General features: G+C 42.3%; 1 protein-coding gene across 1 annotated transcript in view; it reads left to right on the forward strand.

Annotated features, from left to right (window-relative positions):
* The first annotated feature begins 1,397 nt into the window (after positions 1-1,397).
* slc25a27 (solute carrier family 25 member 27) overlaps positions 1,398-19,527 on the forward strand; it is a 32,376-nt gene continuing 14,246 nt past the window's right edge. Inside the window, exons 1-3 of the mRNA XM_071899458.2 lie at positions 1,398-1,740; positions 11,557-11,727; positions 15,125-15,209. Coding sequence (XP_071755559.1) covers positions 1,653-1,740; positions 11,557-11,727; positions 15,125-15,209 — 344 coding nt within the window. The 5' untranslated portion in view covers positions 1,398-1,652. The remainder of the gene's footprint in view (positions 1,741-11,556; positions 11,728-15,124; positions 15,210-19,527) is intronic.

Genomic DNA, 19,527 nt, shown 5'->3' on the forward strand with positions numbered 1-19,527 from the left:
AATTTGTATTGTCACAAGTGATAATACATTTGGCTAGTTTACAGCAAATTAAACATTGCAATGTCAACTACAGAAAATCGAAAAAAATAAAATAAAAAAATGCCATGGCATTTTAAGAGTTGTGGCCGGGGAAATCATTTTTTAGACAGTTGTACAGGTACAACAATTGCAGGTACAACAATTACAATATTAATGAATAATAATAATTCTATTTATATTGTAATAATTATAGTAGGGTAATTATTATAGGCTACAATTAATGAAGAATATTCACCAGTGATGATAGGCTATCACATTCTGAGAAAATATCTCATAACAGATCTCATAATTCTGAAATAATGAGCTCATCATTCCAAGAGAATTATCTCGATAAATCCGGGCGGAGATGATGTAGGTTATGCTTGTAGAGGTCCACATGCACATTGGTGGATTATGAGTGTCTGAAGGGCATTTTAAGAATGACTTTAGTTCAACTGTGTGACAATTGCCTGTGACTTGAGTCACTATAGCCAGCTTGAATAAATTTCAGACGCATAACATTCCATCCGTGCCATATTGCATGCCATATTGGCTCAATATGGATTTTTTTCCCCCAGAATAAACGCATCATTTTAACAAATCCACAGTACTCAAATATTGACTAAAACATTTATTTTACACAAAAAAAGCACAACAATGCACTCGGTAAATCAGAAAAGGGGAGCTTTCAAAAAAAATGATTAGAATAATTATTCTCATAGAAAAACATTGTACCGAGTGTAGAGGTATCCATATATATATAGTCCAATGTAGCCCAAAGATAAATAAAAGAAATAGACAGATAGAGAGCTGAATGTAAAAAGTGAAAGTTTATTAATGCTACACATAGGCGCAAAACAGAAGGGAAGAGACGATTTATACAAGATTACAAAAAAGGCACAGTGTACTGAACAAAACACTATTTATGAATGGGAAACATGACACGGAAATATGATTTTTGCCAGGAGATGGAGACAGTGGGGCATGTTATAGCCTAATAAAGTGTGCACACATGAAAACGAGACTGAGGAAGAAATCTGAGGGAAAGGGGAATCAATTAGATAAATATTAAGATTTCATAGCAAGGGTTATGCAAGTGCATGTGAGTTCATCACATGCACTTTTTAGTTTTTTGAGGGAAACGGAAAGGGTTTAGATTCGCTCTCTGGTTTACACTCCAGTTCAGTAGGTGGCGGTAGGCCTACTGAGAAGAAGAGAAGAAGAAGAAGAAGAAGAAGAAGAAGAAGAAGAAGAAGAAGAAGAAGAAGAAGACGACAACAAGCAACGCTCATTATAATGTAGCAATCATGGAAGTATATCTAGTGCAACAAAAGTTAGCAAACATAGTTGTCAGCAGACACTTGATAGCTGACTAAACGTATCACCGTCTGTCATATATTACGTGAATGCAGCACGAGCAGGTAGCCTAATGCCTCTTTTGATGGGACATGTAGTTTAACACGGCCCTTGTACTCCAAAACTACAACTGGCGTCAACAGCTCCACGGCTAAAGGTCTGTGGTTTAAAGTTTAAACAAATTCCTCGCGCTGCTACTCACCCACTGACCCAGGCTTCACCAGGCGTGTTGGTGTTGTCGGACCGCTGCCGGTTAAAGAAATCTGTCCATTTCTGAAATGGGACTAACGCACAAGGAGGAGACTGCAGGTGGACTCGTCTCCAAATTTACTCTCTCGGCATGTGCAGCAGCTGTAGCTGAGATAGGTAAGCTAAACTAAACTGAAGAGGTTTTTGTGAGCCTCTTTCTCGACTCGCAAGTTAACCTGCCAGTCTCTCAGGAATGTTGAATGAATAATACTGTCAAACTGCAGTAATGAGGCACAATATTAGGGAGAATGGGCACTTGATGCTGCGTTCAAGACATATGGGAAACACGGTAAATATGCTGCCTTCAAGTGCTCCTCGTAAACTTCTTCTTACGGTCTTGTTTGTGGGCGGTTAATTGGGCGTGTTATGGGGTTATGCATCCAAGCAAATAATCACTTGCTGTAACATGGTGGACCGGGCACCAATTTCACATTTTATCATTTTCTTCAAATATAATTGTGTACTCAATCTGTAAAATTTAAGAGCAAAATGCATGTGTGCACCGTGTGCTGTAAATTTGCAACACAATCTGCAAAGTTAATAATTTCGTAGTTGTGAATAACCATTTGCAACTGTGCAAAACACATTTTGCAAACTTCATCAGTGAAAACATTTGCTTCCGTTTTGGCAGTGTCCGGTTTTGGCGTTCAGCCTTCAGAATAAAAGCACAATAGTTTAAACATTTGAAAACATATTTCTCCTAATCTCTTTTAATTTAATTGTTAAAACCAATAAGGTAGTGCACAGATGAATATACATTTTTTTGCACGCAAAGATCAGACCAGAAGTCTTATTCACTTTCTGGCTGGCAGAACCATTGAACTCAGCGAATTAAGTCTGAATTGTCAGCTGGAGAACTCATATCACATGAACTCTTTGGGGTTTTTTTTCTGAAGTTTCCTTACCTTGACAAAGTCATTTTTGTATCCAGCTGCCAACACAGATGGTTCATACAGTACTTGCTAGAATATGCATACTGCTTTACATCATTCTATCTGAACAAAATGTGTAAAACAATTACATTCATAAGTGATATAAACAAAGCAGAAGCTCAGATGTCATTGTTGATCTTCCCCAGAAATTCATATGCCACACAGCCTACTAACAGTTTCATAGTAAGGGCATTTACTTACCTGTTGTGGGTCACATTTAACTCAAATTAGCTATGTTTCTAGATAGGCCACCAGTTGAGTCTTACAGTTTTGTACAATGGCAGATGCAGAGATGGCAGAGTTTGCAAATGTATAAAACAGGCATGGGAATGGACTATTGGTGACATACTGTAATTTTCATGCAAACAAAACTCAGATCCAGCTTAGGCAAATCATCAGCTAGGCACACTGAAAATAAGTTTGAATGTAACATTTATTTCCTTATGGCTAAATTTTTATTTTGTTGTTTACATGTCATGTCATGATGTTTACTCGTGACCAGGCAGTCAGGTAAAAACCTAAGTAACTAAAATGTGAAATGGCTTTATCAGTCTTTCAGAAGGAATGACGTGATCACTGACTGACCAAGCCACTATACAGGCACAATGCAATAAAATGCACGATTTTATTCCCATACAATATGTTTTCTTGTGCATGTGTGTGTGTATGTGTGAGAGATTGGGTGTGTATGTGCCTGCCCTCTCTACACATCAGTGTGTTGCGTGGACAGCTAGGAAGGGTCATGGGGTCAATGTTCACAGCATGGGTCCATGTCAGATGTGTGCTGCTGCTGTTGCAACTAGATCAGAAATGCCAAGAAGCCCATCAGCTCACAGATATGACTTCGGCCTATGGGTGGCATATAAATGTTATGTCAATGAGCCGATGACAAGCAGTGAATCCTGTTTTGTGTCACAGTAAAGGGACGATCATAACTATACCCACTATATTATACCCACTGGCCAAAATAATTGCAACACCAGTTTTCCCAAAAACATGAAAGAGCTGTAACATGTTTGCTAAGCAAAACCTGCACCCCCTGTTCTTAATCTGATTATCTACGCTTTTTTGTGACTTTCAATTCATGTGCAATTTTTAGATTATGGCTTGGTTTTTTGATGAGTATGACAATTAATCATAACTGACAGTCAAAGGTTGCTATTATGTCAGTGATAATTGAGTACAATCTTCAGCTAATACAGAAAGTCTTTGGCCGTTGAAGAGTGTAGTGAGCAACTAAACAACAAAAAAGATAATAATTGGGTCATAATCCAACACTTGCACATGACATGAGTCACAAACATTTCATGCTCAATTTCAATGATCTTTTTTTAGTTCAGTTTTTCACTTCTCACTGGAGCAGAGGTCTCCAGCAGAACTCCAGTCACTGGGGACCAAAGTGTTTGCTAGTTTTATCCTAAATTAGCTGGAGAGTATACTCAGTTATTATTGGCAAAATATCAGCATTTGATTCACAAATTGTTATTATTTGATAATATGATTACCAGTCAATTGTGATTAACTAGCACAAAGCGCCCTTCGGGTGTTTCTAACTTTTCCCCCTAACTCACCCCTGACCTCTTCCCCCTGATCCTTCCGGCCTAGCGCCGGTGTTCGGGCGGACGGCCCTCCGGCTTGTGGGTTCGCCTCTATGGCGCAGAGGGCATGCGTGGAGGGCGTCCTCCACGTTCCTCTGTCGCCGACCTGCCAGTAGCGAGATCGAGACGGCCCGTCTGCCCCAGTAGTCCAGTGCAATATTTTATTGCTTACAGGTAAATTCAGTGATGCTTTTAATACATCCATTAATGTCACTACATCTCCTCTCAATCCAGATGCACTGTTAAATTCATTTAACAATCAGTGCCTATCAATCCTCGACCAAATTGCATCGTTTAAAACAAGGAAACAAAAATCAAATAACCTCCCCTGGTTGAACGATCACACTCGAGCTCTTAAAAGTCTCTGCAGAAAATCTGAACGACAATGGATGGTCAACAAGTCCGAAATAGCACATAACACCCTTAAAAACCAAATGTCATTATACCAGATAGCAGTTAAGGAGGCGAGATCGGCTTACTTTTCTGAACTGATATCTAGAAATAACCATAATCCTAAAGTCCTCTTCAGGGTAATTGATTCGGTCATTAATGGTCCCTCCACTTCTTCTCCTGCACCCGATGTTGAGCTCCCAGAAAAATTTCTCGCTCATTTTGTAAAAAAAAGTGGAGAATATCAGGTCCCAAATCCAGCCCGACCTTTGCATTCTTTCTATTCCCCATCTTAATTCTGCCTCCTTTTCCCAGTTCCAACCCATCACAATTTCAGTGTTAGAGAGTACAGTCTCCCACATGAACCCATCCTCCTGCTTCTTAGATATCGTCCCCACTAAGCTGCTCAAGGAGGTCTTTTCCACTGTTAGCCCTGTTATTTTACAAATTTGTAATAATTCCCTGACCTCTGGTACTTTTCCAGACAGTTTTAAGCATGCCATAAGTCATTTCATCCCAACTGATATCATTTATGAATAATAATAGTGTTTTTAACAGTTTCCAGTCTGGTTTTAGAGCACTTCATAGTACCAAGACAGCACTTGTTAAGGTTACTAATGACCTACTACTAACTGCAGACAGAGGCGACTGCTCGATTTTAGTTCTTTTAGATTTAAGTGCCGCCTTCGACACAGTTGATCACACTATCCTCTTACATCGCCTGGAGTCCTGGGTTGGCATCAAGGGCTCGGCTCTTAGCTTACTACGCACATACCTCTCCAACAGAACTTTTTCTGTCACTCTGGGTAACTCTACTTCCTCGACGGCTCACTTGAGTTGTGGAGTCCCTCAAGGCTCAGTTCTTGGCCCCCTTCTGTTTTCTATATACATGCTGCCTCTTAGCCAGGTTATTCTAAATCATGACGTGTTCTACCATTGTTATGCTGATGACACTCAGTTATACTTGCCGTTAAAACCCACAGATCCTAGCAGCCTAGCTAATCTCATAATTTGCCTCTCTGATATTAAATCCTGGATGTCCCAAAATTTCCTTAAATTTAATGATGATAAATCTGAGGTCATTCTGTTCGGTCCCCCAAAATCCATCAGCTCTTTTAGTGCTAATCTGTCAAATAATATTACGCAGGCTGCTAGGAATCTAGGGGTAATATTTGATGCTAACCTCTGTTTTGATGATCAAGTCAAAAATGTTGTTCAGTCATGTTTCTTCCAGCTCAGGATAATCTCTAAAATTAGGTCATTTTTATCAGTTGCTGATCTACAAAAAGTCGTACATGCTTTTATCTATTCTCGGCTCGATTATTGCAATGCACTTTACTCGGGTATCAGCCAGGGCTCCCTCCACCGTCTCCAGTTGGTACAAAACGCTGCTGCTCGACTCATTACTGGGACAAGGAGGCATGAGCACATCACCCCTGTGCTCGCCTCCCTACACTGGCTCCCTGTTAGTTTTCAAATTGATTTAAAAATTTTATTGCTTACTTTTAAGGCCTTAAATGGCCTTGCTCCGAAATACATTTCTGATTTATTGACTTGGTATATGCCCTCTCGACCATTAAGATCCGCGGATGGAGCCCTGCTGGTTACTCCCAGGTCACAGTTTGTGACAAAGGGTGATCGGGCTTTTGCTATTAGAGCCCCCACTCTATGGAACTCTCTGCCTACCGAACTCAGACACACTAACTCTCTAGCTTCTTTTAAATCTCTTCTTAAAACATTTATTTTTGTGAAAGCCTTTGGAAATGTTTGATATATGTTCTTGTTTCTATTTTATACTGTTTCTACTGCTTCTATTTATTTGATCTTATTCATTTTATTGTCCTTACTTCCTCGGTGCTCAAGCCCTTTGGCCTTATTCTCATTTTATCTGCCTTGTCCGGTTTTATTTTCTTTTGTAAAGCACTTTGTAACATTGTTAAGAAAAGTGCTATATAAATAAAGTTTATTATTATTATTATTATTACCACGGAGCCCGTCGCGGGGTCCCTCACCCTCCCTGGTGCTGGACGCCTAGCTGCGGCGGGCTTTCCCAGCAAACGTTGTTTCTCTTACCCTCTACCAAGCCCGCCCCTGGGCTCACCACGGGCCATTTCTTTGGGGAAAACCCAAGCGACGCATCGGACCCCTCTATCACTAAGCCTTGCTCCGCCGCCCCCGGTAGCCATTGTCCCGAGTCCACGGCGGGGCCCAGATGCGTGGTCTGTGCGGGTGTCGGAGCGCTCCGTCCCAGCGGCCAAAGGGAAGAGGCTACCTGGTTGATCCTGCCAGTAGCATATGCTTGTCTCAAAGATTAAGCCATGCAAGTCTAAGTACACACGGCTGGTACAGTGAAACTGCGAATGGCTCATTAAATCAGTTATGGTTCCTTTGATTGCTCTAACGTTACTTGGATAACTGTGGCAATTCTAGAGCTCCCTCGCCCTCCCTCCATCCACTCACACACAACGTTGCCAGCTAACTTGTGTGTAAATGTTAGGCTACGTTAGCAAGGTGAAAACATTATGTTCTTACATTTAAATTTTGTCCCGGTTGGGGTTCAGAATTCTTACCTGACTCGTCTGGAGTTTCGCTAGCTCGAGCCAATTTCTTGCGCTTGGCCTCGCAATCCGAGAGTGATGGTCGCTTCTTTTTGGGCATTTTAGGACTTTGTCCTTTGTCCTGGCTCGCGCTGACATTCATACATTTGATCTTCAGTCATGTAAACCAATAGGAGCAGAGCTCTCCTATGGGGCAGACCGTCATTGGTGCTGCTTCGGCAGCGGGGTAAACCAATAGGAGCAGAGCTCCCCTATGGGGGGGCGGACCTCCATGAAATAAAACTACGGTACAGTATAGTCAGTGTCTAGGTTAGAAATCTGCAACATTTTTTTTTTGGTGTGACCAAACTTATGCCAGACCCCTGAACAGTGTTTTGGCAAATTTTGGAGGCGATCGGAACAATGGTGTGCCTTGCAACTCCAGACAGACAGACAGACAGACAGACAGACGCAGCGCCAATTATAGTAGTAGGATTGTCATGCTCATCAAAAAACCAAGCCATTTATCTAGCAGTTGCACATGAACTGAAAGTCACAAAACAGCGTAGATAATCATATTAACAGGGGGTGTTTTTCTTAACAAACGTGTCAGCTCTTTTATGTTTTATGGAAAGCTGGTGTTCCAATTATTTTGGCCAGTGAGTGTATAATGTTAATATTCACTGCAATGCAGACGACAAACACATTTTTGTACCTTAAATCCTTACTGTGCGCTCACACCAAAAGCGTCATGAGCTACAAAAGCGGCTGGCAGTCATTCATTTTCAATGGGAGCTGGCGACGAGAGGCGTCCGACGCCGTGGCAGCAACGAGCGACGTGATGCCAGCAACCAGAGCGACGAGTTGAAGTTGAGCTGAGGTGAACTTTATGCAAATTAGCAGCGACGCGCTGAAGCAGCAACCAATTGCAGATCAGGATTTGATTTTCTTCCCGCTGTAAACGTCTCCCTATGTAGGCTACTGAAGTTCCTAGCAAATATTTGTTCCATACTGACAATGGAGGAGAAACTGATTGTTGCGGTGCCCGGTTTCCCGGAGCTGTATGACCCGTCCTTGTTCGTTTATAGAGACATAAACAAAAAAAAAATGATGCATGGAAGAAGGTGTCAGAGATAGTAGGGATTTCTGGTAAGCCTGATTAGGCCTACTGTACAGTGTAGAAGTAGTAAAATTAAACTTTCTGTGCTACTAGCTTAAATACAAATGCCAGAAGCATTATTTTATGAAATACTGACTAGGTATATTTTGCAGGAAAACGTGAAAGTTTGTTTATTTGATCATGCTTGTCACAGTTCACGGCAGGCCTGCCGAATAGCTCTACTACAAACTTGATATATTGGCCACAACCGAACTTGATGTCTGCAGCGCTGCTTGAACGCCCTGCCCCCTAGCGACGACTGCTGAGGGCTGGCAGCGAGCAGCCAGTGAGCAGCCAGCGACCAGAGCGCCCAGCGGCGCTCATGACGCTTCTGGTGTGAGCGCACAGTTAGCCCTGACAGCCTTACAGGCTGACAAGCCAGTCGCTCTGACCTCACACGTCATGAAGACCTTTGAGAGACTGGTTCTGCAGCACCTCAGGCCCCTGGTGGTCGGCTCCCTGGACCCCCTGCTCTACCTGCTCCACAGGGCTTACTCGCACCTGGAGAGGCCAGGGGGCGCTGTGAGAATCATGTTCTTTGACTTCTCCAGTGCCTTCAACACCGCTGGCCCCTCCTGCTGGCAGAGAAGCTCTCTGAGATGTAGGTAGACCACAACCTCGTGGACGGGATTACGGACTATCTCACCGGCAGGCCGCAGTACGTCCGGCTGCAGGGCAGCCTGTCAGATGTGGTGGTGGGCAACACTGGTGCACCCCAAGGAACTGTACTGTCACCATTTCTTTTCACCCTCTACACCTCGGACTTCCGCTTCAACTCTGGATCATGCCACCTACAGAAGTTCTCTGACGACTCCTCCATTGTCGGCTGCATCACGGAGGACAAGGAGGAGGAATACAGAGAGCTGGTAGAGAGCTTTGTAGGTTGGTGTGACAACAACCACCTCCAGCTCAACATCACGAAGACCAAGGAGCTGGTGGTGGACTTCAGAAGGAGCAGGAGGCCCCCAAACCCCGTCACCATCCAGGGGAAGGAGGTGGAGATGGTGAACTCCTATCACTCCTAGGAGTGCAGCTCAATAAGAAACTGGACTGGTCGGACAACACTGAGGCCCTCTACAGGAAAGAACAGAGCAGGCTGTACTTCCTGAGGAGACTCAGGTCCTTCAACGTGTGCAACAGGCTGCTGCAGATGTTCTACCAGTCTGTAGTAGCCAGTGCACTGTTCTTTGCTGTGGTGTGGTGGGGAGGCAGCATCAAAGCAGGGGAAACAAAGAGACTTAAAGGAACACTTTGCCGATTTTCAACCAGCTTTGTATCATTACAATGTCGGTAGTATATGCAAATGAACAATGTTTACCTTCCCTCCATGTTGCCAGCACCGAGAGCTCCCCGTTCATTTGCCGGCAGAAACTCCGCCGGGTGATCACCCGGCGGAGTTTTGCTGGCTCGTATGGCTCTCGATCCGACTGTCCGTGGATGCGGGCATACAAAAATGAGTAACAGCCATGCGAGCCGGCGCAGCTTCAAAATCTGTTGTTCTTCCGAGAACCAATGACATCACTGGTTCACGGAAGTACAACAGATTTTGAAGCTGCGCCTCAGAGACACAGAGAACATTAAAAAAAACCTGTTGTTGTTTTTCACACTATATCCCGATTTCGGATAGATAGAGATATGGTTGAAAGTCGGCAAAGTGGTCTTTTAACAAGCTGGTGAGGAAGGCCAGCTCTGTTGTTGGACTCAAACTGGACAGTCTGGAGGTAGTGGCAGAGAGGAGGATGAGGGGAAAGATCAATGCCATCCTGGAGAAACCCTCTCACCCTCTCTACGACGAGCTGAGGATGATGAGGAGCAGCCCCCCCCCCCCTTACACACACACACACACACACACCCCACACCCCACACAAGGACTTGGACCTGGACCCTAGCCCCTCAGAGCCCCCCCTCCCTTTCCTTCACCGGCACTAATAACTAAACTCCTGACCATTAATTATGTATATACAGTATATATATACGGACACGTATTTATTATTATTATTATCATTATGATTTGTATTTATTTGCATTTTTGCACTGTCTCTATAGTTCTTATATTATGTACATTACCTCTATTTTTTTTTTATCTTAGTACCTCTTCTCTTTTATTATCTTCTTTGTACTTGTTTTTCCTTGGTACTGTTCTGCCAGTTGCTGCTGTGGCACCTGAATTTCTCCAAGGGGATTAATAAAGTGCTATCTTATCTTATCTTAAGGAGTGCCTGTCAGATATCAAGTACTGGATGTCCCAGAAGGTTCTACAACTCAATGACAACAAATCTGAGATTATGCTATTTGGCCCACAAAACTCCATTAACCTTCTTCCAAACTCTGCTTTGATGATCGAGTAAAGAGAGTTGTTTTCAGTTGACAAGCATTGCCAAAATTAGGTCTTTCTTATCTGCTGCTGATTTGAAGGTTATTCTTCAAGATCTGTTGGAACCCCCTTAAATTAATATTCCACTTAGTTTTAACATGGGGGTTATTTGGCACTTGACCGCCATGAAAACCATAATCACTTATAACTAATCACCAAAATCGGATGCAGCTGGGACGAGTTTATAGCGTTCGGATTTTTACTTCCCATTCATTTGAATGAGGCCATGAAAATAGCCTGAAAACTGACATTTAACATGTTTATGAAGCGATTCAACAACAGATCCCACTACTGTGATTTTCAACTGAGTGTGGGTCCAAAGTTTTAGAATATGATTTCACCAAATAGCATTTTTATTGATAGAAGAGAACATAGCGGAAGGATGCCATTTAGGAGAGATAGTTCATGTTTGGGAGACCGGATCTACTTTTATTTTTAAATACTAATTTTAGTGTAAAGCAAGAATAGAAATGCAAAATGATGAAGGACCCAGGACTGCATTGTTGTCTTAAAAGTGGGATCTGTTGTTGAATATGTTCACAAACGTGTTAAATGTCAGTTTTCTGGCTATTTTCGTGGCCTCATTCAAATGAATGGGAAGTAGAAATCCGAACGCTACAAACTCGTCCAGCTGCATCCAATCTTGGTGATTAGTTTATATTCTGGTTTTCATGGTGGTCAAGTGCCAAATAACCCCTATGTTTAAACTAAGTCGAATATTGCTTTAAGAGGGTTCCAACAGACCTTGAAGGGGTTCCAGGGGGTCCCACAGCAAAATGAGGAATCATTTAATTTCACTTTCACGTAATTCACTAGAAATGATCCCAATTAGAGAATGTATAAGAATGACTCTTGTAGTCATTTCACTTTCACCATTATTATTTTTGCTGATCTCTATCTATCTATCTAAAATATCCCTCACCTCCCTCCCTCCTTCCTCTAGTGACATTTCCTCTGGACCTGACCAAGACTCGTCTGCAAATCCAGGGAGAGGCAGCCAGTGGTGTCACAGTTCCGTATCGTGGGATGGTGCGGACCGCAGTAGGGATCGTCAGGGAGGAGGGAGCCCTTAAACTGTGGCAGGGGGTCACACCAGCTATCTACAGACACATAGGTGGAACCCACTACCTTCAGACACACTAGCTGGATTTCCATCCAAGTATATTTTTGGGAATCACATCATATTGAATTCGAAGAAATGAATGGAAATTTGGCAAATTGTCGAATAAATTATGTGATAAATGGTGTTGGAAAGGCATTTGTTGAATTAATAAGGATGTAGGCTTGGCGTGACTGGTTCAGTTTCATTGCACAACAGTTCACATAAGTAGCTTTGGACGTCCTGGAATTAATCAGTGAATTCGGATCATGCCAAGCCTAGGTCGTCATTCTTGGGTCATGATGGCACATGGTTGGGAACCACTGCATTCAAATATTTCCATTTGCATTTCTTTGTTTTCATCTTCAACCCAGCTGATTGAAACACACCAAATTCAAATTTTATTTTTTGCAACATTTCAAAAGTTTGACTAATATTCGTTTGACAGTTGGATGGAATGTTTGGAAACATGCAGGTCGACATGATGAAAGAAACTCAGAGTATAGAGTGCTGCATCTGTAGCCTGACCCCAGCCCTCCTGTGTTTACATTCGGCATTTCTTGGTGTAGCTTGTTTGTTTTTGTTCGTTTTAATTTTTTGGCACTCCGTAGGTCTGCTGGAATTGTCGATCTAGGGCCTTTATCTGATGTCAATACAGAGGTGGGTGCATTGGCAGCGATTGGATTGCCCAAAAAGGCAAGGAAGGTGATGACATTACTTCAGAGTGCCGCTCGCCTCACATTTCAAAACATGATGGATACCGCTAATCAAAACAAACATTTCTGTTGGCTCTGTGGAATTATAAATTATATTATTATAAAATCATTTAATGCAATAATGCTATTGCAAATAATGCAATAGTGCAGTGATGTTAATATATCACTGCAAAACAAGAAAATATGTATTTACCATTTATATGTAACGTGGACCTCATCCACTGTGATACACAGTCTGTTCCTGTACGTCTTGGAATGCAGCATCTGTCTCCACTTATCCTTCATCATCTATTAGATGGGCTCCCAAAGAGGGCTCCCAAACACGAGTGAACAATGTCCATTCAAAATATCGTCCACTAACTGACCCCACACCCTTTGCAGTGCTGTTATTCCAAGCTTGTTCGCATCCTTTACGCGGTCCTCCATAAGTGCTACGAGGGGGGAAACTATCATAACAATTGACCTATTGCTACCCATCTCTTCATGTACTAGAGGGGCTAGTTGATAAATTTGTCTTTTACCGAAGCCCGTTGGCAAGACCACAAATCTTGTCCCCCAGCAAATGCTTTTAAAAGCGTATACTGCTTGGGTTTCAGTGCAGGTATAGAATTCAGTTTCTTGATAACTGCTTCAATTGCAAGATCAGTGTTTACATTTTCATCCGTCATTGCTTTTTCTCGACTTCAGACTTTGCGCTGACTGATTACGTCATCATCTAACACTCTGCCCACAATTGAATAATCCAATCAAAATGCAAGAACATCCCAGTGATCATCCCCTTCGACGAGGAGGCGACCAGTCCTACCAAACAAAGTATGTATGGTTAACATGCAGAAACAAGCGAACGATTCTGAGGAAAAACAAATGTAAACACAGGTGCTTCGGAGGGCTGAGGCCAGGCTACTGCATCTGGGCTTATCATGTAAATATAACATATAATGTTCCTTGGTATAGGGTTAGAATATCAGTAAAGCAAACGGATCAAAGATGTGCATCAAGCCTTTTAATCCTTTGTGTTCTCTATATGAAAAGGCAAAAAACTTAAAATCTCCGACAAAGTTCTGTCTCAGTTTTTATCAGGGAGAAGGACAGTACAAAAAAAAGCACTAGACATTTGTATGTTCTCTTAAAAAGACAGAGTTTACCAGACTAAATTATGTCACGGCTTGCCCTGTTCAGGTCTTCACTTTTTGGCTTTATAGAGGGCTTTCAGGTGATGTAACACACACTCTGGTGGCAATATTGGAGGTCCTGTGCTGTTTTTAGCCCCGCGACAGCAGGGGCTAAAACGCATTGTCATTCAGTCGCTCACTCACTCGCTCACTCTGTTCTAGGGATGGGCATTTCAAGCAAAAGTACTATTCGATATTCACTGGGAACTATTCGACCATTCTTCGAAGATCACTCCCCCGCACGGACGGTGCGAACTAGGCTAGCCATATTGACGTTAGCTAGCCAGGCTAACTATCAAGCTAGGCGGACGTTAGCATAGAGCTAGCTAGCTAAGCCAGCTACCTAGTCCGGCTAAATAGCTATGGCTTGATTAGCCCCGAACCGGTCCTTCTCTCGTTTTAACGTTAAAAGGACTGGTTCGGGGCTAATCAAGCCATAGCTATTCGCTACTAGCAAGCTATGAAAATATACTTTTTAAGACAAGACAATAGTCGCATGAACTATTCGAAAATTCGAAAATCATGACCCATCCCTACTCTGTTCACCACTTTTGGTCATGTGGGTGAAAGTGTGCTGCAGGGACTTAGATTGCAGGCTCTCAAATCCACAAAATTCAGACTCCTTTTCTCTTAGTCTTGTTGACTGGGAGCTGATCATTTCATCACTGATGCATCTGATTCATTTTGTGTTTAGATGTCAGCCTGTTAGCTAAATAACCATAGCATCATGTCAACTAATTATCACTGTCTTGTTGATAACACATCTGATTAGCACACTAGCTAACATATTTAAGGAGCTAGTGTTAGCAGTGGCTACTAGTTGCATGTTAACATTAACATCAGTTGCTTTGCTAAATTAGCTGGTATTCACCATGACGAGATGATCTCAGGGCTAGCCTCCGAGCTCTCATTAATGATGCTACAAGGCTACATGGAGTCTCAGGGATGTACATTTTCACTTCTGGGGTTTCACGCCCACCATTCCAAAATTTCTATCGTCAATCCTTGTTTTCTTGCCTTTCCACTGCTATTTGTGTGTGTGTTAAGTGTGGTACAAGTGATATGCACCAACCGCTCTATTTCTATGGGCAAAACAAAAAATCTACATTTTCTGTGTTCTGAAATGTGAAATGTATATGGTGTAAATAATTTGTCGTTACCTTTTCACAGTTATCAAAGAACTGCATTATCATAAAAAAAAAAAATACCATATACATTTCACATAAATTATTATAACACAGAAAAGGCAACCGCAGAAAATGTTGATTTATTGTTTTGCTGATAGAAATTTAATAGGATTTCGCACTTGTACCGCACTTTGTAGGCGTGGCCTTTTTGCTGTGTCATCGCCATTCTTATCTATGTGTGTTTGGGTGTTTGCCCTCATCACATCCCTGATTGATGTAAGGCGTGTACTACCATTTCATTTTCTCCAATCATTCCCTTTGTTTGGCTACTACAGTTACGGTGTGCTGTTACACTGAATAGTGTGTATAATAACTTGTGTGTGTGTGTGTTGTCCAGTGTACTCAGGAGGGCGAATGTTGGCGTATGAGCAGCTAAGGGAGTCTGTGCTTGGCCGGTCTGACGACAACAGTTTCCCTCTCTGGTGAGAAAGCTGATGTTTGTTGTATACTGTTATCACATATGGATGTGAGTAGTATTGTGAAAGTACAGGGGCTGGACAAAATAATGGAAACGCCACATAAAAAAGGACTATAACTGTACTGACAATTAACCAATTAGCTGCAGTGATGGCACCAGGCCAAATCTGGTGCCATCACTGCACAAATAAGCAACAGCAAGAACAGCAGCATTGCATAAAGGTGCACAAATACACACCAAAAACCATTGCTTAGGCCCTACACTTGTCCAACCACGCTGACTACATCACTGAGCAACAAGATGAACATGAAAATAGTCTTCTCACCTTCCATGCCACTCCTGGTTGATCCTAATAAAGCTGCAGCACTAGTTGATTTAGTCTTACAGTTTTTGCTAACCAATTCCTGATGTCCATTTTGGATTAAAAGGTTAGAATTACAGGATCTCAGCTACTAGTACTAATAGGTTCGAATGTGGTCGGTCAACACTATTTACCTAACTCTACCCACCAACTTCATTGAAAACTCAAAAGTGACAGGTCTAAATTTACGTCAATCACAAATTGCCTCTGTGACTTGTATTTGATTTAATTTTTGGATTTAAATATCATAGTATATATTATAGCATTAAAAAAGTCACTCCTGAAAGATTTCAATAAAACAGCAGAGATGTAAATCAGGTGGCCATCGCCCGGTCTGGCCTGCACGCAACGCCGGGCCTGATTAGCAGTATGTGTCAGCTTTAAAAGAGTTTTCAAAACCACATGAGGCAACTAACAGAGATCCACAGTGGCAAAACAGTCATAGCATATTGATCACAAAAACTGCACAATTGTTAAATGTGGGAGCCAACACTGTTGGTTCAAATACTGTTGGTATTTATGATAGGGGTGCCATTCACAAACCACTCGTATCCAAGGCCAATGCACAAAGATGCATAGCCTGGTATAAGGAGCATTAAACCTGAACCTGAAGCCCTGAGTAATGGAAAAATCTGGTCAGATGAGTCTTTCGGGCTTTTTCCTCCATTCAGACAGGTTTACGTTTGGAGAAAGCCAAAGACAGACTTCAACCCACAATGTCTAAAGTACAATACTTTATTGCCATCTCAACATGTTTGATTGGGATTTTTTTGGCAACTGTTGCCAACTGTTAAACATGGTGGTGGATTTATACTGGTATGGCAGCCATCTACTGGGAGTCCTTAGGTCTGATGATTGATCTGCATACTCTGTTATGGACAAGGAATATGATATGATATGACCAAATAGGTGCAAACAGCATTTCCTCATGATTCCATATTCCAAGATGATAATGTCCTCATACACACTGCTGGTTTCATGAACAGCAGGATGAAGTCGAAGTCCTTCAATGGCCGGCCCAATCACCAGATGTAAACGTCATTGAACGTTTATGGGAAGTAGGGGAGAACCGGATTGATTGCAGCAGGGCTACGTTTATGGCACAGATTCGTATTCGTGTTATACAAGAGCCAGGACATTACAACTTTGCAGCATATGCTACAAAATCAACACTGTGCGTTTTGTTTTTGTGGAGTTACGCGATTTTCATATTGGTGAATTAAATATTGAAACCGGACGTGTTTTTTATTTTGTCATAGAGTATACGTATTTATTTAATGTTGCAAATTTATGTCATCTGTTAGACCTATATGGAGACTAAACATCAGCAGTTGTTTCATGTACCACGTTGGCTTAGCTTTGCTGTTATCCTAGGTCAAACACTGGGAGAGACGGGAGGGACAAGGGTAGCATAGCTTTAACTATGCATTTCTTTGGTGTTATGCTTACTCTTGGTATTGTTTTGCTGTGGATATTTTAAAATTTGATAACTAACTAAAATATTTGTAGGCCTGCATGCATCATGTCCGATAATGTCTGCAGGTCCAGCCGGACTCTCACACATTTACATTGTGCACAAGATCTGTCTGGCCCTGAGCCACTGGAATGGGTTTCAGCTCCGCTCAGAATGTGAGCGGCCAATCAGCGCTACCGGGCAGTTAGCTTTGGAATCAGTTTTGTCTGAAATGGACAACATAAAATCCTTCAAAACTAATAGAAGTCGGTTCTGAAGGATTTTCTTAGAGGAGATGATGGTTTAACCTTAAATTCGACGGGATTCGGCAAGAGCTTGATTCATCAGTTTGCTCCGTTAGTGGCCAAGAAAATGTCCCTGGTCAAGAACCCTATTTTCATTGTTGTTCCGCAGTTGATCACACTCATGGAGGACCAGATCAGATCCGCCCTGTGCAGACCTCTAATTTCCACCTCCTTCATTCCTCAAAGAACTGGAGGCTTTATTTCTTGAAGAAAGGTCCAATATCCCAGTACACACAGTTCAGGCTTCTGACTGAGCTATTTTTTTCCTTCATGACAGTTATATGACTGACTTATACAGTATATAGCAGTGATGTAAATAGGTGCGCGTCCTGCGTCTCTGACGCGTTAAAATCTGAAAGGACGCAGTAAACTCACTATCGACGCGTCCAGGGGATGCACCCTATTTTTTCCTAGAAAATAGTCTCAATCATCGCGGGAGAGACTTAATGCCCTTGCCGGGCCTACATCCAATGCTACTTTCGCCGCACAGATTTCTTTTCAACAAGGCTACAAACTTGGTACCCGATGATGCTTTACCGTCCAGGGGACGTGCCGTGTTGAAAAAAAATAATCCACCGGCCGTGATTTTCTCACCGTCTGCGCATATATCTCGCGCATATCTCCCGTTTTGTTCAGTCTCAATGAGTGAAAGGAAAACGTTTTAAAATGCCACCAAAGAAAAAGATCAAACATATTGCTGGCCAACAAACTAATGCAGGTAGGGATGTACCCGAATCCGTTATTCGGTAAAGCACAGATAGGCTAATGCGATGGAAACAGGTATTTCTTCTACCCGAAGTTGCTCGTTATTATTCGGGGGGAAAAAGCCATGATTGACATGTCTGTTTGTCAGCCACTATGTTTCTTCAAATCGATTCATATCATTGTGGATGGCCATTTACTACACATTAGAGGTCTGCGACCCGAACCCGACGGGACCCGAGACTGTAACGCGCTTGGTCGTGTCTTAGCTTACATTAGCTTTGTGCTTGTTAGCTTTAGGGAAGTAGGCTAACGCTACTCTTGGATAGCATGACAGAGCGAGACGACGTCAGTATTGGGTAGACTGGGAGTAGCTGGTAGTAGCCTACTCAACCTGTTGCTGTAACTCAGTCTCAGTAAAAAAGCGCCACCCAGTGACTTAATCTGTTACTGCAACCAAACAATGTTCCAAAAGCATAGTAGGCATATTTGCGACTGTTACAACTGTATGTCGGGCTCAGTTGGTTTTTTTTCATGCGTGGAAAAAAGCACAATGTTTTATGCTCCTCGCTTTCTCCTGAAGCTCTGTGTCACACAGGCTGCTGGGCACACACAGCCCCCCTGCGTGTCTGTCTCTCTCTCTCTCTCTCTCTCTCTCTCTCTCAATTCAAAGGGGCTTTATTGGCATGGGAAACATATGTTTACATTGCCAAAGCAAGTGTGAAATAAAAACAAAAAATGTACGTACAATTAAAGATATACTAGAGTAACATTGCAATCAAATATATAAGTAGGAGTAGGTAAAATTAAGTCAGCATACATGAATATAACCATAATTATAACCATATAACATCAAACACGAGTTTAACACTACAATTTGTCAAAAAACACAAATTTTATTGGGGACCCACTCAATTTCCCCGGGACCCACTCAAATACCACCTGTGTGTCCCGGGGACTCACTACATTGAAAACCTATTTACATCACTGATATAGCCTATATATTTTGACATCAGTATTGTCAAAATTCTTACTTTAACAGCCCTGCTCCACTACAGCCATTGGGCATCAGGCATTGCCATCAGCCATCAGCCATTGAAGGAATGATTCCTTTACCAGCACTGAAAGATGCTCCACTGCTCGCGTTGCGTCCGATGGCTGCGTCCAAGCTAAAGTTCAATTCTCAATGGCTGACGCACGTGTTCTCCCTCCATTGAAATAAAGTAGAATTGATTATTTTCTGGTGTATCCCAGAGTTTCTATCCCAGAGAAAATTGGTGCCGGTCCACGTGTCCTGGAAGATTTCAATGTCCCGGACAAATGGGAGAAATTCCGGTCAAATATGTGACGCGTTCTATCATTTTCAGTCGGAAGTCGCAACGGCGCATTTGTGGATAAACGTGATTTTATGAGAAAAGATTGATTTTTGGCTGTTTTGGGGTTTCATCAGATTTTAATAAAATAAAGCCTTGGCTTTCATTCTGTGTAAAGATTATTGTGA

The sequence above is a fragment of the Centroberyx gerrardi genome, chromosome 18 (genome assembly GCF_048128805.1).
Source record: "Centroberyx gerrardi isolate f3 chromosome 18, fCenGer3.hap1.cur.20231027, whole genome shotgun sequence".
Lineage (NCBI taxonomy): Eukaryota > Metazoa > Chordata > Actinopteri > Beryciformes > Berycidae > Centroberyx > Centroberyx gerrardi.